At 52.5% G+C, this 25687-nt stretch overlaps 1 protein-coding gene across 1 annotated transcript in view; it reads right to left on the bottom strand.

Moving 5' to 3' along the window:
* The window catches only part of NTNG2 (netrin G2), a 45887-nt gene extending 20466 nt beyond the window's left edge, over positions 1 to 25421 (bottom strand). The window contains exons 1-2 of the mRNA XM_074161181.1: positions 25209 to 25421; positions 5610 to 6253 (exon numbers count right to left, since the gene is read on the bottom strand). Of these exons, the coding sequence (XP_074017282.1) occupies positions 5610 to 6253; positions 25209 to 25421 (857 nt within the window). The remainder of the gene's footprint in view (positions 1 to 5609; positions 6254 to 25208) is intronic.
* Positions 25422 to 25687: the final 266 nt, after the last annotated feature.

Here is a 25687-nt window from a genome sequence, read left to right as displayed (position 1 = left end):
ATTTTACTATATGACAAAGAGCAAGATTTTCCTTGAACTCAAGCTAATTCCAGCCTGGAGGAATGCCAGGGAAATTCAGCCATCCAGCTCTCAGGGGCTGCCCAGCACGGAGGCGAGGACGGGCCGAGGAACGTGGTGCACTATTCGTGCAGACTTGGCTGTCCTTGACACGAGGATGCTGTTACCTCCTGGGACCCAAAGCCGGGCTGCCAGGAGCTGCGGGGGAAGGAGCAGGGCCAGGCACAGGTGGTGCTCACCCTGGGCTTTGTGGTCTTCCCAACGCTGCTGATCATGGGCAGAGGCGGCTGCAGGGGCATTGGGTTTGTTCTTGGGGGATGTTTGGGTGATCCTGTGGCTATTCTGGGGGTGATGCTCCAGCACGAGGGCTGGGCAAAATCAGCTGGGGAAGCCCATGCTCTCACAGATCATTTACCCCAGGTCCCTGCCTGTGCCCCTTTGGCAAAGCAGCAGAGGTGCAGCTGGCAGGTCCCACCCTGCTCCTTAGGGAAAGACGCGCAATGGGGGCACTGGTCATTACACAAAATCTAAGACTCTCAACAAGAGACTATTCCATGGACCAAACCTGCTTCTCTCCTCCCTTTTAGAGAGAGCTTTGTTGGATAAGTCAAGATCAGCTGGAAGCTCTCATCAACAACTTCATCAACAGAGCCAGAAGGAGGAATATTCAAGCATGGCAAAGAAGCCTGGGGGAAGCTGAGATGTGCTCTGTGCTGGCACCCCTGGATTGAGCTGAGCTACACCACAGGGGAAGTGCACAGAGCTGCTATCATTGCACTGGCCTGGAGGAGAGAAGCAGGAGGCAGCACCAGGCTGAGCAGGAATTGCTTCATCTTTAACAGTAATACAACATCGAGCATCACCACACCTCAAGAGTCACCAAGAATGCAGAAAAACGTATCCCTTGCATGTAGGTACCATTGACAATTAACCAGCTTGATTTATTGGAGGAGGTGCTTTGGGGGATGGCCTTGATTCTCCAGGTCTGGAGTGCCTCATCCTGGCTGGGCAAGTTTGTTCTGCTCCACTAGCGCAAGCTCTCCACTCCAGGTCAGGCAGAGAGCAAAGCCTCCTGGAGAGCATCGGTGCACGGCACCAACAACCACACAAGGGGAAGGCAGGGATCAAAGCAGGGAGCACAGAGGGCCTTTCCCTTCAATTCTTTTGTGTAAGCAAAAGAGAAGCCAAGGAAACCCTCAGAAAAGCAATTGGTGAAGTGAGGAAAGGAAATGCTGTTACAAAACTGGAAACCTCATCTTCTTGTTGGTGCCTCTTTGGCCTGAGCAAAGCCCGAGATGGGACACTGCTACACGGAGCTGCTCGGTGATGAGTAACAGTCCCTCCTCCTGCCTTCCTCGGGGGACTGCTCATTACAGGCAGGACAGACAGACAGACAGAGCATGCGCTGGGGCAGGGGAGGACGAAGGAGAGAAATCTTAATGATCAGCCTAAAATTGATTCACTTCTGCTCAATCTGATTTCTCCTAACTGGATCCACATGTGCTGGCCATGGCACATTAACTTCAATTATGGCTTATTAATGTCTCTGTGATGGAGCGTGCCCTGCTGAGCACTGTGGTGACTGACGTTATGAAGGGGAAAAAATTACTCCAAAGAGACATGGTGTGTAATGGAAAGAGAACCAGCGGCTTTCATCGCGCCCACTGTCAGTCCCGGCAGCCAGGAAAGCTCATTCACCCATTCTCGAGAAGATGACCGAGCTCATTGCTGCACCGAGGAGAAAACTAAGCGGTGAATAGAGATCTGGGGGAAAGGTCTTTCCGCTTCCCTTCCCCACCTGGCTGGCAGCAGCACAAGCACACAGGCCAAGGGCTTGCTTGTGTCTATTCCTGTCTTGACTCCTCCGCATCTCCAGTTACTCTGCGGATCAATAAGGACAGGATGGAAGAAGAAAGAAAAAAAAAAGAAAAGAAAAGAAAAAGATACCGAGAAGAAAGAGAGTAAAAATAAACTGTCAGCCATGAACGGAGAAATGGACCCGGCTGAGATTGTGGGAGGAGGAGATGTTGAAGGAGCAGAGGGGACCCTGAAGCACCAGCTCATTCCACCAATAGCCAGGAAGGGAGCAATGACCCTCAGGATTCACCAGATCCTCTGGAGATCCTGGTAAGCTCTTGAATCCTCTCAGGATCTCCTCTCACAGGAGGAGAGAAGGCAGAAAACTCCTTCCCCTTCTCCTCAAGTCCTTTGCTCCATCTCTTTCTGCTTTTCCCAAAAGCTCTGGGAGATCATGGTGAGGGGGTTTCCTCAGTGGGAAGCAGAGGGGTGAAGGACTGGGTGCACCCGAACAGGGGCCCAGGAGCATGTGGCCCAGGGACACCAGAGAAACCTCTCTGAACCCACCAGCTAAGGCTGTGGCATGAGGAAGCCCCCCAGGCTCACAGACCACTCTGAGTGCAAAGCATTTTGTTCTTCCCTTGACCATGAACATCAACTGGATATGAGCTGCAGTGTCTCACCACCCTGTGGGCACTTCCAGCTGCCTGCCAAAATCCTGGTGCCGTATGGGGGCACAGGCGATGCCACCGCTCCTCTGATGGCACACACCACTTCTCTGATGCCATGCGCTGCAGCTGGGCACCGCTTCTCTGACCTCCCGGGGCTGCTGACATCTCTATGTCACCAGCTCCTCTGCTCTCCTGGTGGGATTTTTCTGGCTGCTTTTTGCCTTTGAGCCTTCATTTCTTTACAATCATCTTCCCTCTCATTTTCCATGACCCCTGCAGTGGATCCCTAGCACCACCCCCCATTTTATCTAGGCATTTTCCTCCTGTTCTTCAAACGTGGTTGTTTCCACATCCTGGAAGAGGCAGTGTCCCCAGCCCTGCCCGTCCTGCCTCCCCCCTTCCCTGCACAGCGCTCCTGTCAGGCTCACATTGATTTCTCCTGTCTTCCTCTCAATAACCCACCCCTTGTTGAGCCATACACAAGATTTAATTTGGTTTTAGTCCTTGCACTGTAACTGGCTTTGCTTACAGCTGGAATTAGATTGCTTTCCAGTGAAAAAACCTGCTTGCTGGGACCGGAATAATCACAGGAGCAGAGTTAATTCGCATGAAACTTCTTCACCTTATACACCACTTATCCACAGCTCCTCAGCCGGCAGTTCTGCCTGGCCAGTGCCAACCGGCACTGGAAGAGTCAGCCCAGGACAGACATTGATGTGTTCCTTATCCAGGATGAGTGTCCCCTTCTCCTGGGGACCGGCCCAGCGAGCAGGGACAGCCAGGGAGAGCCAGAGCTGGGTCAGTCCAGCTCAGGACTTGGAGTCTGGGCCGGAAAAAGCAGATTTCGGAGTTTTCTTTGTCCCCAGCCAAAGAAAAACCATCTTCTCCCTGAGGCCCTGCTGCATCAGAGGAGCCGCTGTCGGGCAGCTCTCGGAGAGCGGAGCCAGGAGGGAAGCGGAGGCGAGCGGGAGCCGCTGCTCTGCAGCAGCCATGGGCAGCCGGCCACGCCGGCAGCACGCCAGCACCGGGGGGGGGGGCACCAGCGATCAGCCAACAAACCCCAACCCATCTCGTTCGGGCCCCAGCAAAAAAAAAAAAACAGCATTGCACCTTCCACCAGGCGTTCACAGCCCGACCTTCCCTCGCCAGGGTGCAGGCGGCTGTGGATTCTCGGATGTCTCGTAGAGGCTGTGCTTCCCCCCCCCCCCTTTCTTCTCCCAGGGGTGTTTGAAGGGGCTTTCCTCCCCTGCCCTAGTTGCCTCTTTTCACAAAGTTTGTAGGGATTTTATCTCTTGAAGTAATTTCCGCTGCTATTAAATGGTATTAAATTTAGACAGTGAGTTCAAAACATGCTAGGGGACTGGTGGGGGGAGGAAGACAAGCTGACAGCCAGCAAGGTGCTGGTTTGTGGAGGATCCCACCAGCGTGGCTGGAAATCAAAAGTACTGAAGTGACATATCCTGCACCAGGCAGGCAGAGAAGGTAACAGCCTCTGGGGAGGAAGGCATTCCTGGGACACTGAGTATTTTAACATGTATCTTAAAGCATCGAGTATCCTGAAACTGCTGTGGGTGCAGTAACAAGTCCTTGGTTATCTCCGTGCTTGGAAGCCGAAGGGCATTGCACAAGGGCACCAAACATTTAATCTTAATTTACCACTTTCTAAGCTGAAAATTCTGTGTCCTTGTTCTTGAGTCAAACTAGCCCAAATAAATTGATAACACCAGCTCCAACCCTTCCTGCCAGCTGTGCTGGTCAGTGTGGGCTTTGGCTGGGAACTGATCCCTGTGGCTCTGCCTCCGCTGTCACTAACACCGAGCGTCCCTGGGGGCAGCCCAGGGGGAGCAGAGCTGTGGCAGACAGAGCCGGGGGACAGGACTGGCTGTGGTTGGGGTGGAGGGGAAGGCAACGTGCTGGCCTTTCCTCTCCCTTTTGCCTGCTTTCACTCTCTTTACTTTGCTATTTTGCCCCGTCCTGAGCTGTTAGATATTTATTACACCTGGCAATATTTCTTATGGGCAGGTGTAAAATGTCTCTCTGCACATATGTGTACAGAAGCAAAACGCACCCAAACCCGAAATCCTGCCCAAGCTCCCCAGGGCTCCTCCCCGAGCAATCCTGGTGGTGGGCACCCTGACACGCTGCCAGCCGAGCCAAGGGCCATGCCGGCTCATCCCACCCAGGTGACCGAGCCCCTCTGCCTGCTGCTGCCCTCACCTCTGCCTCCCCCCGTGGGAGCAAAGGGCTCTCCCATCCCTCACTGCAGCTTCCTTCCCCTTGGAGCCCGTTCAAAGCCGGCCTCGGTGGCACCTGCAAAACATTTTTTGCTTGCACATCTCAGAAGCAAACAGTTTGGAACCGAGACAAACGGCTCCTCTGTCGCTGTGGTGATTCTTGTTAGCGCGGGGTGGGTGATGGGGAGATTTTTTCCCCTCTCGCCTGAAAGTCTCGCACAAGCTGAATCCACAAGCTGGATGGGAAATTAGCCATCTCGGCATTTTTCCACCTTACTCTGCTTTTTTGGTTGATGTCATACCGTAACATATGGCATCGTACAGAGAAATGAAAAACAAAAACCAGGAGAAACAAACCCCCTCCTGCCTTCCCCTGCCCCGGATCTGTCAGGGGGTTTTACCCTCACCTGAAACTTTGTCTGCCAGAGCTGGGGCTGCTCCGGGGGTGCGGGACTGACTCGGGAGATCCCATCCTGCTTGCACGGTGTTGAGCTGCAGTATAGTGGGGTATCATTCCTCACTCCCCTGCCCCCCAGATCCACCAGCGTCACCCCTAAGATTTTGGGGCAGAAGCTGTCCATGCTTGCACAGCTGGGGACAGGGCATCAGAGGGAACTCAGACCCCGATGGTCCATCCAAGCCGTGTCCCAGCTCCCCCCGTGCCAGCTCCAGGAGGGCACAGCAGACACAGCCTTGGAGATGCCCCAGCCATTCTCTGCAAGGACACATCTGTTTTATTACTGATGCTGCCCTGCCGTGGGAGAGACACCGATTAAAGGGAGAAACACCAATAATCTTATCTGTCAACAAAAACACTGATGGCTTAGTTTTCTAACAGTAACCCTCTTCTCATCCCTCTGGGAAGAGGCACGCAAAAAACCACAGTTACCTGCCAGTGACTTCAATGTTGGAGACGGCATAGAAGTACTTGTACAAGTTCTCCCTCTGCACGTAGGTGCCCCCCAGGGCCGGTCTCAGCAGTCTCATCCGCAGGTCGGTCACGGTGAAGAAGTCTTTGAGCCCTTTGGCGCTCTCCAGCCGGGTGTACAAGTTGTCCATGTTCTTGAGTTCGGGGCCAGCAAAGATGGCAAAGCGGTCCCTCACCTCAAACCGGACGGTCTTCTCTTTTTTGGAGCCCGCCCAGCGGGAATACTCCTCCGTGCAGAGGACCCTGTTGGCACTGGTGGTGGAGAGGTCCCGGACCCTCCGTGCTGGCATGCTGAAGGCCTCCATGCAGTCATCTGCGTAATATTGGTACGGGTGCCAAGTCCTCCCATTGTCCAGTGACTTCTCCAGCATCATGATGGTGGGCCGGCCGTACTCAAAGGTTATCACGATGTCATCCGTCAGCTCGATGCTCTTGTTCCAGGACAACGTGATGTTAGCCAGCAGCGGCTCCGGGTACCGGCGCCATGTCACGCTCTGCCAGTATGTGGCCAGCCCTTCGTCCTCGCTGTCGAACATGAGTTTGGGCGGGTGGGCCAGGTCAGGGTTGGAGGCATCGCACTCATCGCTGCACAGGTACGGGTTCTCCTAGAACAACAACAACGGTCACAAGAGAAGAAGGCAATGCCTGGGCATTGCGTGGGCATCTCAGGCGGGCAGGCAGCCGAGCTCACAGCGCTACAGGGCCCTGGTTTTAGCCTCTTGTGTCAAATGTTAACTGCTGGGCTGCACTGGAGTTTGCCGGGGGTCTGGCTCTGGGTGATGCTGTTTCTGAGCTACAGTTTAAGACAGAAAGGTGGCTTTGCCTTTGCTATAAGAACTGCTGAGCTGTTTCCTTTGAAAGGCCCTTCGGGAAAGGGCCTTTCAATTTGGCATGGGGGCAATTTTCATAGAAAGTGCTTTCCCTGAGATGGTCTGTGAGAAACTTCACTTAAGCTTGGCCAAGTTACAAGCCTATAGAAAGCTGCGTTCACCCCTGCTCCCTTGCAAGAACCGAATGGCTGAAATCCCCAAAGCACGTCCATACCTCTGATGGCTCCTGATGCCGAATGGGCTGGGGACATTCCATCACCCCAGCGCCTCTGAGCACAGCTGGAGGAGGGAAACCAGATTTCCTCAGCTCCAAGCTGGGACAGGACTGAGCAGTAGTGGAGAGAGCAGAGATTTGTGCTCATGGTGGAGCATAAACCAGTAGCAAATAGAAGGGAAAGCCAGCTAATGTCTGCCTTTGCAGGAACTGAGTTACGTAGCTGTGCCTGGCTGCCCTGCTGGCCATGGGGACAAGGCACTTCCCAAGTGACACTGCCTTCCCCAGCACAGGCAGGAGGTGCAATGATCCTCGCCTGCCCACAGGGATCACAGTGGGAAGGATGGCTCATCCCATCCAGGCGACAATGTCTGCTGCCACGTCACTCATTGCCTGCAGGCCTGGGCAATGGGAGAAAAGGTCCAGCCATCCCATTTTGCCCCCAGATGACAGCACATGGCCAAGCCTGCATGTTTTGCAGGGACACACACACGCATCCACATGTGCTGAACTGCACTAAGGACATATCCTCAAGGTCACACACCAGAAGTTAAGTTTTGGAGGCGGACATCAAGGTTAGCCGTGCCAATGGGTTTATTGCTCAAAGCACACACGTGTTAAAGCCCATCATTACAAGATGGGGTCTCTCTTCCCCTGCAGCCCCTACCTCTGGGAGCGTGTGGGTCAGACCTGCCTTGGGGATGACGTGGGACTGTGTGACAGTGAGTACCATCCACAAAAAACCTCTGCAACATGCTGCAAATCTTTTTTTTGCATATGAAGCATCTCTTTGCTGTCGCTTTACTTCCCTCTCAGACTCAAAGTCCAGAGGACTGGGGAGGGAGAGGGATTGGTAGGACAGCAGGCTCTGCTGCAGTGGGACCCTCGTCAGGGAGGCAGAGCCACTTGGCAGAGGAGGAGGAGGTGATAAAGCAGCTGGAGCTGCTCAGAGCTGCTGATGGCTGGAGGCAAGGAGCCTGCTGGGGTGTGAGGTCTGACCCTCCAGAGCGCAACGAACTTGCAAGGTAAGACCAAGCTGAGTTTTGCTGTTTGGTTTGTGGATGCTTTGTGTGTGTTTGGGACCTGGTGGAAGGTTCTGTGTTTGGGGAGCAGCGTGCTCCTGCCTGACCCTGGGGGCCTCCTGCAGCACAAGGGCAGTGCCGGGGTTCAGGGAGCTGCTGCTGGTACCTTTGGGCTCAAACAAAAGGGGTGCAGGGCTGCAGTCTGTGCAGGCTGGTTGTGTCCCAGGGCTGGGAGAGCCTCACTGCAAGCCTGGGAAGAGGCTGCTTTGGTGTCTGTGGCACCCAGGAGTCATCCTGCACCATGGGCTTGCTTTGACCTGGGAAACTTGGAGTCTAAGTGCTTGTGACCTGCTTTTAGGGTGCCCCATGAGTACCCTGGGCCAAGCAGAGGAGGGAATCTAGCTTGCACAAATGGATGCTTTCAGGTGCAAAGTGCGGCAGTTGCTTTGAGTGTGGAGAACAAAGTGTAACGTGAGGTGCTTTGGAAAATCTGGGCTTTGCCGCCTCCAGTTGGGCAACCAAAAGTGCTGGGAGCTTCTCCACTCTGTGTCTGTAAAATGGGCCTTTGGTGCCTCCCTGCAGCTCGGAGACATGCGCCGAATGCGAGCAACTGTTTGCACAGCGAGTGGAGGCCACAGCGCCGAGGAGCCTAGAAAAGCTCAGGAGGCCATAAATAATTCCGTCTTCTGAGCAGCGTGTGAGTAGCACGCTGTAAATAAGGCAGAAGGCTGCTCCGCCTGCAGCAGGGATAAAACCAAATAGCGAGCAGCTGATCCGTACGTGAGCACCAGGCTCCTTTGCAGGGGATGCGATGGGGGCCTTGGGGAGAAAAGGGGACACTCCTGTAAATAAAGCATGCCTTGTTGTGTGTGTGTGTGCGTGAGGCTGCCAGGGAAAGCGGCAGAAGCCGGTTGATAAAATGGGGCAAAACTCCTACTGTTTTCAACGCTGCCTTGCTCTCAGACAAGCATCTGCCCGGCGGTGAAGCCACGAGTGCCGTGCTGGGATTTGCTCCTCCTGTTACAACCTTAACATGAGCGACGTGTGGCTTTTGCCATCTCTGTATGTGCTGGGAGGAAGGGCTGCAGCGGGAGCTGCTGAGCACTGGTGCGGTGCCAATCCCCAGAGCAGGGAGGCTACTAAATGAATACTTTGGTTGATGTTCTAAAAGCAAACAGCTATAGCTTTTACTATTTTTCACTTGCAGCTGTGCCATTTGAGCAAGGCAAATCAATGGAGTGCTCAGGCTTGCTTGGGTGGGTCAGGACAAGGGGTGAGGGCACCCACCCAGGAGCTCCCCACTCCCCTCCCAAAGAGGAGGAGATGCCCCGAGCAAGGGGAGATGGCAGCTGAGGTGCAGCAGGGCTCTGAGCCATGCTGGAGGGTCCTCTCCTGCTGTGATATGCTGTTCTGGAGCGGGGATTAAAAAAACCTAAGATATTGACATATTTAATATGCTCTCCTGACTCGTCATGTTCAGAGGAATTGTTTACCTCTGCTAATGAGACACAGCTTCCTGCTGGGGGACGTAGCTGCCTCTTAGCGCAGCTTTACAGCGGTAAAAGAAAAAGGAAGAAAAATCCCCATCAGCCGAAGCGCTGGGGGCTCTGAGTATGCTTCCTGTGCTGAGGCAACATATTGTGCTGCAGTATGGCCCTCCTGCCAATGTGGTCATACAGATGGCTTAATAGGATGGTCTTGAAAAGACCATCCCGAAGGTCCATTTTAACCTCTTGTCTGAAGGAGGGTGCAGCAGTGCGGTGTCTCGGTGGGTTCCGGTGGGGAATCGGCTCCAGGTGGCAACAGAAAGCTCCCCACTAACCCCCCCCTTGCTGCTCAGAGCAGCTCTGTAGGAGCAGGAGCCCGTGTACATGGAGCCGTCCTGGCAAGAGCACTCTTGCCATGAGGCTTCCTTTCCTTGCCTGCGGCAGCCATCGGGGCTGTCAAAGTCCTCGAGCTGGTGTAAGACGAATCTCCACTGAGTACTTCCTGCTAGAGCTGTCCCCAGTACGGCCACAGTGGCCAGCTTCACTTTCAGGGCTAGGGTCGATGCTTCTATCAAGGTCGTCTTTAGAGGATTCCTTAAGCAGTGGCCAAATTACACAAAGGAATGGCTCTGTGACCAAACTACAATAACAAAATGTTACTCAGACCAGTAAAGGGTGGCCAGGGTGAGAGGTGGGACAGGTCTCCCAGGAGCACTGAGGGAAGCAACTGAGTCTGACAAGCGTGATCCCCCTCCTGGTGTCCCGTCTGGAGGGACAGAGATGGCCAGGCATGTCCCTGGCAGGGGTCAAGAGCAGGAAGAAGCGGAGCCAAAATTCTGCCTGTCTCCCATATGCTCATCCCAGAGATGAGGGAATGGAGGTGCACAATCCCTGATGGCTGCTGTACATCCCAACCTGGGAGAATGCTCAGCTCAGTAAGCATCAAGCCCAAAGAGGTCTTTAACCACCCTGATGCTCTGGGACGGCACATGGCTTGAGATCTGTGTGGTTGTAACAGGGCAAATGCAAAAATAACCTCTAAGTGACAGTGCTGAAAGGTGGGGGAGAGCCTCAAAAGCCATCAAGTAAGCCATGTCACTACGACTTCCTCTGCTAAAATGAAGTGTTCCTTTTTGGTTTTAGGCTTATTGAATTGTCCTTCCTCCACGGGATGCTCAATGCATTTTCTGCTGGTGGGGTGGTTTGAAGTCAGCTGAGAGGGCGGGGGGGAGCGGAAACAGATGGCCATATTTTGGCTGCTCCGTTGGTCCTGGTAAGATCAGTTATAGCACTGTTGAAACAATTCCAGGTATTATTTTTGAATATGGTTTCCTCCTCCAAGCCGTGTGTCCTCCAAAGAATCTGTCCAAAGTCTCAAGATATTTACGTCTTCAATCTAAAAGTCAGAATGCATTAGCCAGGCAAACTTGGTCTCAGCGAGCTTAAAATAAACCAGTTCACTTTGAGTCTCACGCTATTAAATCAGTCGTGAGTGTCCTCACAGCAACGAGGTGTTGCAGGGTTCCAGCTCTCCAGCATGCTCTTCTGGTTGCTCATCTCTTGAGGGTGCACCAAAGAGCACTACAGCCTTTCTTAGCCTCAGCTCAGCCCAAAGGGGCAAAACCTGGGGCGGGGGGGGGGCAGCAAATTGCAAAAGCCTCATTGAGGACAAGTGGTCCTAACAAATGGCATCACAGCAAGATTGTGCCTCCATGGAGCAAATCATGGAGTGGTTTGGGTTGGAAGGGACCTTTAAATGTCATCTAGTCCAATTCCTCTGTGATGAAGTATCTTCAACTAGATCAGGTTCATCTAGAGCCCCATCCAGTCTAACCTCGAATGTTTCCAGGGATGTGGCATCTACCACCTCCCTGGGCAATCCATGCCACTGTTTCACCAACCTCATCATAAAAAAAAAAAAATTCTTCCTTACATCTAGTCTAAATCTTCCCTCTTTTAGTTTAAAACCATTACCTCTTGTACTATTGCTACAGGCCCTGCTAAAACTTTGTCCCCATCTTTCTCATAAGCCCCTTTAAGTACTGGAAGGGCACAATAAGGTCTCCATGGAGGTTTCTCTTCTCCAGGCTGAACACCCCCAACTTACTCAGCCTGTCCTTACAGCAGAGGTGCTTCAGCTCTCTGACCATTTTTGTGGCCACCTCTGGGCCCACTACAACAGGTCCATGTCCCTCTTATGTTGGTGGCCCCAGAGCTGGAGGCAGCACTGCAAGGAGGCCTCCCCAGAGCAGAATCCCATCCCTCACCCTATTGGGGATGCAGCCCAGGATGTGGACACTGTGGGCTGTGAGCACACATTGCCATCTCACGGCCAGCTTTTCATCCACCAGTACCCCCAAGTCCTTCTCGGCTGGGCTGCTCTCAATCCCTTCATCCCCCACCTTGTATGGATACAGGGGGTTGCCCCCACCCAAGTGCAGGACCCTGCGCTTGGCCTTGTTGAACCTCATGAGGTTCACACAGGCCCACTTCTCAAGCTGGAAATGTGTCACAGTCCCGGTGACTGCAAGTCCAGCTCTTGGGTTTCACCTCCTCTTGGTGTCGGGGGTTGATGCTGGGCAGAAATGCTGCAAAAGGGACTTTCTGAAGGTGACAGCAGGGACTTCCTCCTTGAGGAGGATTTCTTAAGAAACAAGATGCTGCTCTGACAAGGCATGATGACAGGAATCCAGGATGCTGCAGCGAAGCTTCTCCCCACCTTGCTGGGAAGGGAGGGAAGGGGGGGGAAAACAGCTGCAACAAAAGGCCCCAGTTTTACAAACCCCAGCTGGTTTCTAGGGCTCTTAATGAGCGCACAAAGTTGTTTTGCTTTTTTTTCCTGGCAGATAATGCCATTTTTAAGCCTCATAGCATAAAATTATATATTTTTGTAGGTGAAATTACTTGATTAATCATTAAGCTGTTGAATATTTTAAACAAACTAGACATCTGTTGTGAATGGTGAAAGCTGCACGGAAATAAAACTGCAGCTTTCAGGAGATCTCCATGCCAAAGGGAAGCTGGAAAGTGATTACAACCACTAGCTGTACAATGAATAATAATAATAATATTAAAAATAATAATAATAATGGAACCAACCCTCCCAAGATTTGAACAAGGAAAAATAAGAGGACGATGTGAAAGTTTGTACTGCTCAGCCAAGGATGCTCATCACAGCTGTCATAACCTGGTGTGATTTGTTTAATGGTGTCTTTGCCCAGGGAGCCCCCCTGGAGTTGCTTTGCTTTCAGGGGTCTCTTCTGCTTGATGAAACTGTGTTGTTTAAGCCAAGGCTTCTGCTAAAACCTAGGTCACCCTGGCATCAACTTGTTTTTAATTACAATCAGTCTCCTAAGAAGAGTAATGGCAAGGTCTCATCAAGTTGGACTAGTTTTGGAAACCCAGACTTTGTATTTTTTAGATGTGGAGCAAAATTCTTGGCTTTTTTATAGAAAGATTTTTATCAAAGAGGAAAAAAGTTAAATGTTTTTCTTTGGCTCAAAGATCTATGCTGTTGGGTGGGTTTCTCTTGAGTCCTCTCTCCTGTAGAGGGTTTTTTCCCAAGAAGTGGCTCCCAAAGGGAACCAGAGAGCTCTCAGACCTTGGGTGTCTCCAGGCTCTCCTGCAAGCATTGATGACGGTTGGGATTGGGGGCTGTTTGATCTCCCCCTGCACAGCCTAAAGGGCCTGAAGAGCTAGGTCTGGCTCCCTCGACACGAGGAGGAACTTCCTGCAGACTCTGAAACGAGAGATTTGCTTAGAGTCCGGGCTCCTGGAGCAGACAGGAAAGGGTCTGGTGCCCACCAAAAGCTGTCCCTCCCGGCCTTCAAGGGGCCATTAGCAGCAGCCCACTATTCACCACCACTGTGGGAGGTGGAGGAGCCTTGGGTGGGGAGGTTTTTGCATGGTGCTGCCCCTCTAATCTCTAGGTATTCATCCAGTTTTACTGAGCGGCACAAGGAATTCAGGGGAAAAATATCCCTGTGCAGAAGCAGGGTCTTGCTGGTCTGTGAGTAGGGCAGTTGCTGGAGCAATTTCAGGGGGATAGATGACAGCATGGAAACCTCCTTCCCTCCTTCTCTGGAGCACTCATGGCTGAGGAAACCTTGGTCTGAACCTGCACCTCCACCCAGGAGGGGACGATCCTCTCCTTAGTGCCTGCCCTGTCCAGCCGTGATGCTTAAGGAGCATCCCAAGATCCTTCTGCTTCTTGCAGGGCATCCTGCCTTTGATTTCGTGCTTAAATGTTAGCTGATGAGGTTCATGAAGTCCCCACATTGTCCTGTGTGGCAGCAAAGTCCTTAAATTTGTGTCAAATTTCCTCCAGATCCTGCAAAACCACCACATCGGCAAAATCCTTGCATGCACCTGATCCCTCCTGCCTTGCTAATGTCCCCGCTGTGGACCGGTGCCACCGTGGGTGTCCTACAGCCTCCCCACTCCCAAAAAACCTGTCTGTCATGGGGAGGACTGATGGCCATGGGAGACAGGGGTCCCCAACCCCCAGAGGGGAGCCGGTGCCAGCCTGCTCCATCCCTGACTCTCCTCCGGCTGCTCTGGCACACGATGCCCCCTAAGGTTTATTTCCCACCCCCCTTCCTTTCCTCATCCAGTGTCAAGTTGGTCCTGTTTGCTCAGGAGGTTGCAGGATAAAGCTGAAATTGTCATCTTGGTGCGTTTGCTTTCCTGCTTTCTTTTGCTCTGCTGAATTTCCCCGATTCATTCCGGGATTGAGTCCCGGAGCTTTGCTTCATTTCCATCCCCTGCTCCAGCTCCCCTGGCTCTGCTGGGGCCTCAGAGGGATCTCTGTCCCTGTCCTGGCCGGGCTGTGGGTTTGCTCTGGTGCCTGTCAGCACCGATTCTGCACCGGGACATAACCCACCGGGCAGGGAAGATGCCGTCCCTGACAACCACCTTTATCCTTCCCACTGATACCAAGTTAAATCTATTCTCTGCAACAAAAGTCATTACCAAGGGCCACACCGAGCGATAGGTGTTTCAGGAAACTTCCTTGGTTTTTCATCCAATAATCGCTCCAGGACGTGATGCCCCTTCCCAAACAGAATCACGTTTACCCGGGAGAAAACGCAGGCTTGTCCTAACGTCATTATGGGGTATTTTCACTCTTGTTGCTTCTGACCTGAGGGGTCAACTGCTCTATCTGGATTTATGAAAAGATAAGGTGATTTTATGATCAAAAATAACATTTGTGGGTAATTAAATCTAATGCTTCAGGGCATAAACCATAACCTGCCCGTGGCCAGGATGGGACTCCCAGAGAACTGGAAATAGTCTCTGACAATTAATTTTCACTCTATTCATGGGCTGGGAGGGATCAGAGGGGTGAAACAACCATAATTAATTTACAGCGATTATTTCCAACAGCTGGCAAGTGGCGTAACTTGCCGGCAGAGATGGCTGGGAGCACGGAGATAATTGAGGAGAAATATGAGGCCCTTCTTGAGCCGAAGAGCCCCGCACCAGCCCTTGCCCATGAGCCTGGGTGAAGGTCTGTGCCCTCCTTGCTCGGTGTCCCGGGGACGTGGGGGAACACTGGGAGGACATGCAGAGCTCCCCGGCTGAGGTCCATCCCCCTTGCACTAATTACCTCCTCCCCTGGTGCCCAAAGGGACTTTCCCCACAACATGGCTGTGACTGGGACCCGGCAAATGTCTCAGGAACAGCTTTACCCGTGCCCTTTTGGGGTGTCTGTTGGCATGCAGGGGGGGGTCCCCGACAGGGCCAGCACCGCAGCATCGGGCTGTGGAGACACCGGTGTTGTTCTGGACACAAAATGTGCCTTTTTTGAAATGAAACCTTAATAGATTTCATCAAGATGCTATGTTTTCTTCTATTTTTTTTTTTTTTAAATACCACTTTGGGTCAAGCTCTATATATTTTGGATAATCAGAAGCTGTCTCATATGGTAGAAGTTACAGTTTTCCCAGGGGCTGCCTGTGTGGCTGCTGCCCAGGAGCCACTCGGGTGCTCGGGAATGCTGCAGCAAACCCCTTGTCCGCACACCCCACCATCGCTCCCTTCTTTGTGGTAACGCTCAAAGAGATGCTTTTAGATGGCCTGTACGTGTAGGCAGGTTCTGGCAAAGCATCTGTGGTTCGACAAGGGGTTATTTCACAGCTTCACCTCTGCAAAGGAAGGGCAGTTCTGACCAGGAGGCATGGAGGCTGGATGGGATGGGATGGGATGATGCTCAGGATGCGCTGCTGGGGTGGTTTTCTTACTCGTGTGCCCTTCCCTCGCCTCATCCCCCCCCCAGCCATCTGCAAGGGGCTCTTATTAGGGCAGAGACAGCAAAAGGGGAGAAACCCATCCTCGCTAACAAGCTGTTTGCTGTTTATGAGCAGGTAAAGGCAGAGCTGGAATTAATTATTAATAGGGTGGAAATGGGGTCCCTCCACAGATCTACTGCTAATTCTGGTTCAGCTCAATGTCACTCCTTCCGTCTCCCCCTCCAGCCGTGGTTTGGGGGATTGATTGCTCCTCCGCTTCCTTCCCCTTCCTCCCGGATCGGAGGTTGTCCGAGCACAAGGTCACCCCTCGGCACGGGCATTAGGACAGGCTTTGCCTGCGTGTGGGATTCGGGAGAGCGTGAGTCAGCAGAAACCAGCACCGGCTCTTTGCGAGCACACGCTGGGACACGCTCAGCGAGATATTTTGCTTTGCTTTTTGCCTCTTCCCTTTGGCCTGAAGCAGAGACTCATTCACCGAACTGTGTGCCGCTGGTCCGAGGCTCTCGGGCTCCCTTGGGCCCGTCTCTTCGCCGGAGAAGAGATTCAACCCCTACTCACGGCTGCTCTTCCCCTTCCCCCTCCAGACTGCTTCTGAATTCGAGAAGCATCTCGTTCGTATTTCATCCTAGCTCAGCACTGTGCCCTTCTCTCCACCAGCTGTGGGGAAACATCGCAGCAACAGGGTTGTGTGGTGGCTGCACAACGTCCCATCTCCAGATGGGGAAACTGAGGCAGGGGAGGGATTTCAGGACCAGCTCTGGGCTTCACCGGGAGCATTGAGGGCTCCACCTTTCTGAAGATCAAGCACTCCCAGGTACCTGCAGCTTGGAAAAACAGTGGCTTCTTCACCCGATCTTGACATGAGGGTCAAGACAAACCATGAGGGTCAAGGAAATCTCCACTCTCACACACGCCCCCACCATTGTCTCTGAACCTCTCCCTTTAGTCTCCTTAGTATCTCCATGAAAAGGCTCTGAACTGATCTTTGCACTGTAGATGACACCGCCTCTGCAGGAGGACGACATCCAGGCAGGAAGCATCCTCTCTGCAAAGGCAGGATCCGGAGGGGAATTTTGCCCATTGTGCACAAGGACCAGCCCAAGCCACCTCCTCACCCTTGCAACAGAGTCGGCACCGCTCGTGCATAACACAAATCCCTTCACGCCCACTCTGGCTAAACCAGAAATGGTCAGAAAATCTGGTGACACAATGAATTTTAACCTCCAGACTGAAATCAGCCTTGTCCACAGGTGACCTCTCCAAGAAGGGCCCCGAGCCTGCTGTTTGCAGGGTGATCTTGGGGCAGCACTTCCATTTCCAAAGCCCGGGATGGCAGAGCAGCTGCTCAGCACCTTGTCCTGAAAAATGCGTGTGCAGCCGATTTGTGGGCAACACAAGGGTTAACGCCGCTCGGAAAATTCCACTCCTAAGCAGATAATCTCATCTGTGCTGGGCACACACAGGCATCGCCTGCAGCCCGGCCTCCCATGGAATAATTTTTGAGCGGCTCTTTCTTTGTGAACTGCTAATCCCCCGGTGAGCCGCTCTAACCCCGTCCCTCCTGGCGCCCTGGGCTCACCTCCGCACCCACCTCCCCGCCGGGGCTGCACCCCTGCAACTGCTCCCTTTACAAGGGTGTGGATTACGGGGTGACCTAGAGCCCGAGATCAGAAGCTGGTGAACCAGACACCACTCGGCCACCAACTGTGGGCACACGTTCAAAGACGCGGGGATTTAATCCCGTTGACTGCTTTTTAGCTCTCCTCCAAACCTGGACTTTCTGTACCCAAGAGTTGCAAGCTTTGCTCTTCCCAGGGCACTTCCCTGAAACTTGTCTACAAATTAAGGTGCTTGGATCCTGCCTCATCCCTTCTCTGCCGGATTATTAAACCCTTGCATCTTGGTACGGAGATGTGTCTGCGTCCGCAGCCCCTACCAGCAGGAGCACAGCAGCAGCGACCTGTGTGCTGGGCTCCGAGTGCATTATTGATTCAGGACTAAGAAAATGCTTAGGAAGTAGGAAAAGTGTCCTGCTCTCTAAAAGCTTGTGTGCCTTGTAAGCTCAATACACGCAGCCCTTGCAGAGAGGCTCGCTACGCCGCTATTAATATTTTATTCTGTAAGAGAGGCCCTGATAGTTTGAATGGGGGTGGGAAAGGGGAGGGAGCGGAGGCTCTGCCGTGGTCCTCGAATGGAGGCGCAGATCTTCCCCAAAGCCTTTTTGGGGGGAGCATGGTTGGGTGGTGGATACCCCGGCACCCACCCCTGGCCTCCTCTCAGGGCTCCCGTGGCTGCTGCACCAAACACTCTGCTTTTGCTGTTGCATGCAGAGCAGTCGGCTGCTTTATGCTCTGTTTTAAGGGTTACGTCTCAGCAGGTGCCTGTTGGTGGCTGGGACGGTGCCGTGGTCAACCTGAAACGTGCCCTGGCTGCTGTGGGGGGCTATCCCTGAAGGCAGGACTGAGATCCTCTCCTTTAGAGGGCTTCCCCACACCCCCTTAATGGCAGCACCATGGAGCTGAAGCAGCCAACTCGGCCAAGGGATGGGGGCTCGCAAACCCTTTGGCTGGGGGTAAAAACCAGTTGGATCCGTGCCAGTTCTTCTGTTGGGGAGAAAAAGATGTGGGATGTGGAGGTGCCAAGGGCAGGGCTGGGACTTGGTGGCGGTAGCATCTGCACAGAGCTCAGACTCATTGCCCGTGCTGGCCCTGGCCAGTCCCCTCTCATGGCTGGAGCCTGCTCAGGGACAGCCGACAAACAGAGAACCGCCCCCCCCTGGAGCTAAAAGCCACAGGATTCCCTAAGCCTGCCTGCTGGTAGCACAGAGTAGAGGTACCGGTGCCAAATGCTGGAGCAAGCACAGGTCAGGGCAGTGGAACGTGGCAGGTGGAGGGTCAATGCTGCAACGTGCACCCTCTGTGGGGCCCGGTGACCCTGCCTGAAAGATGGGGGGAACTGCGGGGACCTCACGGGACCCGTCTGAGGCTGCAGGGGATGGCACATCTGCCTGGAGCAAGGGCTAGAAGTCCAGACTGCTGTTTGCTGGTGGGTCTTACTCAGGACTTTGCAGGCCTCGGCTCCTCCCTGTAGACATCTCCTGGATGGTCATCAAGCAGTGCTTCGCAGTGCATGGAGGAAAAAGCTCCTTTGGTGTTTTCCAGCACAGGCACCCGCACCCTGCATTGAGCTGCCCAGGTAGCACCTGGGGTGCATTCAGCTCTGCAGATGGGCACCCATGGAGATGGATGTCTTTAAGAGGGCAGCAGCAGCAGTGGTGCTGACACCATCTTGGTGGAGAACTTCCGCTAAGCAGGTCAGCAACAGCTCACACGTGCATAATAACTCCAGCAAGTCAGAAATTCGGGCTCTGCTAGCCAAGCATTGCTGCGCTGGTGTTGCTCACGCTTGATGGAGCTCACCATCTAGGTCAGAGGAGGAATTCGTTAACCTCAGGGACCCCCCGGCCATCACTGCATTGCCGTAAGCGCTGTACCCTGCTAAGCTGCTTGTGCTGTGGGGTTTTGGTGCTCCGTGGGCGTGATTCCATTTTGGTTTCTCCAAAACCATGGCGTGAAATAGCTGCAGAGCTTGCATGGTCCCTGTTGAGGGCATCAGGATTGCTTGCTTGTCACTGTGCTGCCCCAGAGCATGACTGGGGGGGGGAGAGGTGCCCATCCAGTGCCGTACGTCATTTTGTAACCCCACTTCTGCAGTTTGCTGCCCATCGCTGCTGCAGGTGACCCGGCTGTTGCTGCATGCAGCCCAGCACCCAGCCCCGTCGCTGCTGCGGGAGCAGAAAGCAGAGCGGTTTGGGTTGTTTTGCAGAGGTGATTTTCAGACAGAAGGCCGGATGGCTCCGACCAACTGCGGCTCTCCAGCTTGTAGTCCCACCGCAGGGGGACCAGCAGGGATGTGGCTGTCACTCGTGTGGGACAATGGGCAGGGTCATGGGGCTGGGACAGCTAGGTCAGCCTAAGCTCAAAATCTTGACGGTAAAAGGATTGTGTTTGGGGTCTGAAACTGTAAATCAGGCTCAACTAAGGTTAAAACCGGACCTTCACTTAGGGAAACCAGAGTGTGGTAGGAGAGGGCTCCTTCCTACTCAGGCACTCTTGTCTGTAGGGAGAATTCCTTTGAAAGTTTGTGGGAGATGGTGTCTATGCTATAGAATGCAATATGGATTTTAAAAAAAAAAAAAATAGGAAGGACTTCCCTGAATCCCTTCAGCGTCAAAAGTTGCTTATGGAAAACTCATATGTGGAGCTGGTGTATGAGTGAGTGGAAGAGCTGCTCTCCCAGCTCTGGCCACACTCCCCAGCAAGTCTTCAGAGTCAGTTCTCTCCAGCTTTTCCCATCTGGACGCTGTTCCCTTTGAAGAGTAAAGCTTTGCTTAAAAGCAGTTTACTCTTCCCCATCTCTTTCAAGATGGGGGTAAATTTTCTGCTCACTGTACCAATTAAATCTGTTTGACAGCTTGATTTTTATCGCTGTGACTTTTCCATCAGCAAGTGGAAAGGATCTTTGTTAGGGCAGCAGCATCCCACTTTACAAGATGAATCCCGAACTGGGCATTTAAGGAGATTGCTACGGACTGTGAGGGGAAATCCCATTTGCTCAGCACTCTAATTTAAAGCTGAATTGTATTCTTTTATTTTCTATAAAACCTCTGCTTTTTATAACACTGAGATCCTGTCGCGCTCCGAGTAGCCTCTGTGGTAGGAGAGGAGCAGTGTGTAATTTGCTGAGCAGCTAATAACATGCAATCCAAGGGTCTGGCCCCAGGGGCAAGGAGCTGTTGATCTTGACTTCAAATGGTGTTCTCTGCAGCAACCCTGATGCTGAGAAGTGATTAAGGGTGGGAAGAAAACTGGAAGGCCCCAGCCCTTTCTCCCACGCTCCAAAGCAACGCCGCGACGGGCGCAAGGGGTGGGAAACCTTCATCCAGATGGAAATGGCAGCAGTTGCCTTTTCCAGGCACTCCTCAAAGGAAAGGGGAGTATTTTCCAGGGGTTAATTTAATGTCCTGGAGGGTGGAAGGGGGAAGGGAGGCTGTTAGCACTTCACAGATGTGAAAAGAAAGATGTGGCTTTCTGTCCCCACAGCCCTGACCGAGATGTCCCAGGCAATTTGACAGCAGAGAGTGGATTTCTTGTGCTGCTGAATTTTGGCATAAAGGCAAAGTAGTTGTCCCCAATAGATCCTGTAAGGAAGGGCAAATGGGAGCTCTGACTCTGCTAAGGCCAAGGATGGCTTTGCAACCAACAGTGTGTACTGCTGATTTATTCAAGGAGGAGGGAGAACATCTACTTTTCTTGGAAAAGGTTTTTCATTTGACTTGTATATGGGCTCTGCTCAGCCCAAAGGCTGCCCTTGATTCCCTGGGGGGTCACAAGGCTGAGGACACCTTGCGCTTTGTCCCCTTGGTTCTCCTGCTGAACCAAGGCACGGGGCGGCACGGGCACCTCCCTGTGATGGAGGGGATGTGGGTTTTGTCTCTGCTCGGGGTACCAGAAAGGATGAATCCATCCTTTAGTTACCAGATCGTGCTGCCTCTTTAAAACTGCTTTTGAAAGAGCATCTCTGAAGCAGCCCCATTTTCCTTCTTACTTTAAAAACTTTGACTTTAGTTTTAATCATCCCCAAACCCACCATCCTTTGCACCTAAACAGGGATGTGAAGATATGGTTGGGTGGAGTTGTATGAGATGGACTAAGAATGTAGTGAAAAGGGTTTCTGTACCCAAAAGCTTTTCTGTATTTCCAATTTTAGCACCTGGTCTACTAAGAGAAATAGTTCTTTAGTGCAAGCCTTATAACCACATGTCATTCAGAAAAGTTTAGCTAAGAATTAAACTAAACATCAAATTTGGCTGAATGTGTAATGAATAAATAAAGCCTTTTCCTTTCATGTACCCGTGCCAAAATCAACAAGCTCTATTAGCAGATGAAACAATGCTGACGCCAAATAAAAATACCCCTGACCCATCAATATGGACTAAGAGCTCGGCCCTGCATCAAAGAGCATTGTCTGAACAAGAAATAGTGTCTCGACACCTCTGGGCGGGGTGAAAAAAGGAGCTCTGATCCCAGTGATGAGCTGGCCTCCCTGTGGCCGGGTGCGGGGAGCTCTCACGGGGTGTCAAGCAGCAGCAAAGCCTCTCCATGACGGCCACTGGCACGCAGGGAGTCTGCTCCTCTCCTGTATGTCCCGCCTTGCTTTTGCTAGAATGATTTGGAAACCCCTTGAGCTGCAAACCTGTTTGGAGCAGGGACCACGGCTTTGGTGTTTGCTTGCTCCCCGCTGCCCACCCTGGGTGTAAATAGCCCACAAAATCTGCGTATTTTTTGATCATGTCTGCAAAACACCAATGCTTGGAAGTGAAATTCCCCCAGGTCCCCGTTCAGTATCAAAGAAGTCCTTCAGCATCTCAGAACATCCCGATTCCTGGGAGCACCCTGCCAGCCGTGCCATCCTCCTCCGCGGGAGGGTGGGATGGTGAAGTAACACTGCATCTCCTCTCCACCCCACGCAGCCCATGCAGCTTTGCCATTCCCCAGCCCTGCCTGTCCTGCAACCCCCTCTCATTTGAAACCTGCATTCAGCCGCTCTGTGCCGTGCCCTGGATGTGATCTTTGAAGTCTCACCCTTCCCTCAGCATCCTTGGTTAAAAGATCTGTTCCCTATTAGTCTTCAGTCACGCTTTTAGATTCATTCAGGCTTTTATTTACTTATCCATCTGTCTTCCCGCTCCCACCACTCCCCCTGCCCTGCCAGGAGGGAAAGTACAATTCATTTTTCAGGTGACCCTGCCAGAAAGGCAGTGACATGAATAGGAGAAGGTTCAGAAACTGTGGAAAAAGCAAGCCCCCTCCGACTTTAACAAGCAGCAAAACCCTTCCCAACCAAAAGGGAGCAGCCAGATGTGACTCGAATTGCTGTAGAACAGAAAAGACAATCCTCCCAATAATTCCTGCAGTCCCCCAGGTGCCTCCTTTTGCAGAACTCTCTGCGAGTGCTGCTCAAAGTTGTTACACCCGTAGCATGCGATCCTGCGGGCTGTGCAATGCCTCCTCGGTACCCGTACAGCCGCGTAGGAAACATTCCCTGTCCTACAGGGTCCTGACTGTCACCAGGACTCCCCACCTCTGCCTGCCCTCAGCGATGCCCCGTACGGGGACATCGTCTGGCTCCCTCTTGTCCCGCTACCTTAAGCAGGGAGGGATGTTTGCCTGTCTTTAATTTTGATTTCAGTTGTCTGAGCAGTGCAGGCGTCCTGCCGGGCTGTGCTTAATTCTGAATAACGTTAGTTTAACTGCACGGACAGTACCCTGCTGTTTTGAAAGACACCTAAGAAAGCAATATAGTCACGGTAAGAACCTCTCTGCTGGAAAGCCAGGCTCCTATGAGAACCCACCTGTTACATAAAAATAATTAAAACCTGAGGAGAAAGGATAAGAGGACACTGAAAGGCATCTGAGCGGGCAAGGACCTGCGCAGGGTTCGTGTGAGCCACCGACCCTCCCCGCTCGCAGCAAGGGCCGGGGCTCGGAGGCTGTAACGATCGGTGGGCAGAGACATTGATTTTTGCCCAGCGCTTCCTTTGCACAGGGGTAGCAAAACTCCGCTCGCATCCTCTGCGGGCTCCGCTCGCCTCTCTCTGCACGTCGATAGGTGTCAAGTCACCACCCAGGACCAGCGATGGAAAGGCCATTTCTTGCCGATTCCACTTTCTACTGACCATAAGGGGAGGCTCAGCAGTAAATGGCCACTCGTCACTCTGTGATAGAGGCCGTGAAAATGCACCTTGATGGTCTCCCAGCACACACCACTCAAGCCCTTAGGCTGGACCAGAGCCTGGATCTCTCCTGCAGCCATCTCCCACCCTCTGCACTGAGCTTCAGCAGGGCTGCTCTTCATCTGCTTCATTTTTAAAACTCTTTAATCCTCTGGAGAGGACAGCGCTGGTATAAGAAGAGGCGAGAAAGGGCCATGAATATGGGGCAGGGGATTTCATAAACCTATCTCAAAAATCAAAAGAAATAACTTGCAATATATCATTCCTGTTCTTGGCTTGGTTCTTCATCAGGGAATTGCTCGGGGACGTTGCTGTGAGTGCTGGTTTCTGTTTCGGGAGTTGGACCAGGCGCACACCCCGGGGTGAGGCAGGGACAGGAAGGCAAATCCATGTTTTGCATTTGTGTAACTCCCATTCACGGCTGTACACGGTGTTTGCAAGTGTTACAGCACATGGCAGGCGTACGCTACGAGGAAATACTGCTGGTGCCCAGAATAGAAAGACTTTAGCTCAGTATTGACTGAACCAAGAGATGTAGAGAGCTGATTGCAGTTTGTGTCTTTTGCTTCCTTGGAGGTCAGTGGAGCTGAAGTCTGGAGCATCCTTAGCCAGAAAGTGTTTGCAAATAGCTGCAGTGAACGTAGCAGAGAGCAACCTGGTATCGTTCACCTTTTAATCTTTCTGCAGCCAGTCAGATAAATGGAAATCCGGACTGACCTGTCGATTGTTAACTGTCTTATTTGCAACCTTTGACTTAATCTTTCTTTTCAAATGATCTTTTAAAAGGAAAAACTGCTACTTATTGGGAATTAGGGAAAATATCTTCCCTGGTACTAATGAGACCCCTTAGGCTGGGGAGAACCGGGTAAATAAATACTGGTGGCATGTTCTGATGGTCATAAATGTTTGGCATCTCCTGGCATCAAAACAGCGGTTTTCTCTTGGATTTTCAAGAGACACTTTGAGCTGTTGGGCCCGGGGCATTTTCTACGTGCACTTTCTTGGTGGGGAACTGAGGCATGGGGTATCTGAGTCTGGGTAACACTGGCAACAGAAACTGGGACTCCGGTCCCTTCTTCAACTGGTTCAGAGGGAGGCAAACTCTCCCTTTCTCATTATAGGCTATAAGCTAGTATATTTTTTAGGAGACACTCCTTGTCCAGTGCTCCAGCACGGGCTAGCTTGGTCCCTGTGCCTTAAATGTGTGCTTGGACCACTCCTGGAGGACATTACAGCCGTGCTGTGTTGCTCTTTCCTTTGACCCCCGAACTCTTTTTAACAATGTAAAGCCTTGTGAATTATAAATCAAATGTTCCTGCTGAGCTTTGTGGTGCACAGAATGAAATGCAATGATTAATATTTAAGAGAAAATAAGTTAAAGATTCTAACTGCAAGGGCAAGTGTCTGTGCAGAGTCTTTTCATGTGGAGGCTAGAAGAGAGGCAGAGCGGCATTTTCAGGGACTTCAGTGAAACTCCTGGCTGCCAGACCAACCCCCCTGGGCTCCACCACCCTCCCCCCTTTGCTCTTACTCATGCTGAGACCATGCGCCCACCTCAGATAAAACCCCGGGTTGGGATGGGACTTGTGAGCACACCCCATGCGCTTCAGCAAGCAGAGGGATGCGCTCAGAGCAGCTCAGGTTGTGTGCTCACTGAGGGCAGAGCTTTTCCAACACCCAGACCAGAACTTGCTAAACCCCCCCCAGCTCCTCCTCACCCTCCCCTCACCAAGCCAGCACCATCCCTGCTCTAGGGCCGACCTCTCATCGGCACAGCACCGGGATGGGCAGGACACCTTCTCCTCATTTTGCAGATGGGGAGACTGAGGGCTCGAGGTATCAGCCACCGTTGCCGCCCTGAACCCAAGTGTCTTTCTAACAGCACCTCGGCAGGACACTGCCTCTGGCCACCTGCGTGCAGAGTCTGTTACAACACATCAAACAAAGAGGGAAACACTTACGTGGGTACAGAATCTCTCTGGCGGGTCCCCACAAGTGATTCCTGCCGGATCCACCCGTACTGTCACGTAATCCTTCATCCGCATGGCCTTGGGTTGACAAGCATAAAACTCCCATGACGGGCCATCATCCGTCGTCACCCAGGACTTGCAAATGTCATATTGTCCCATGGCCAAGGGGAGACAGTGCAAGAGGAGAGCAACCAGGTAGAGCATGGCAGCTGCGGCCAAATGTGGGATCCCTGGGCAAGGGCAGTGCCGAGAGTCCCGAGGAAGGCAGCTACTGGGCTAGGGGTTGCTCTCGGGATCAGCATGGAAACTCCTCATTTAAAAATGATCCAGCCTAAGGAGATCCAGTCGATAACAGGAACGATCCCCTCTGCACACTGTACTTGGACGTGGAAAGTTTCTCTCGGCACAGAAGCCAACTTTGCAAATCACTTGATTGGGAAAGTTTTGGCTGGAGTTGCTGATCAGTGGTC

Source organism: Numenius arquata, chromosome 19, assembly GCF_964106895.1.
Source record: "Numenius arquata chromosome 19, bNumArq3.hap1.1, whole genome shotgun sequence".
Classification (NCBI taxonomy): domain Eukaryota; kingdom Metazoa; phylum Chordata; class Aves; order Charadriiformes; family Scolopacidae; genus Numenius; species Numenius arquata.
The sequence above is the reverse complement of the archived record's forward strand: the minus strand, read 5'-3'. Positions and strand labels throughout refer to the sequence as shown.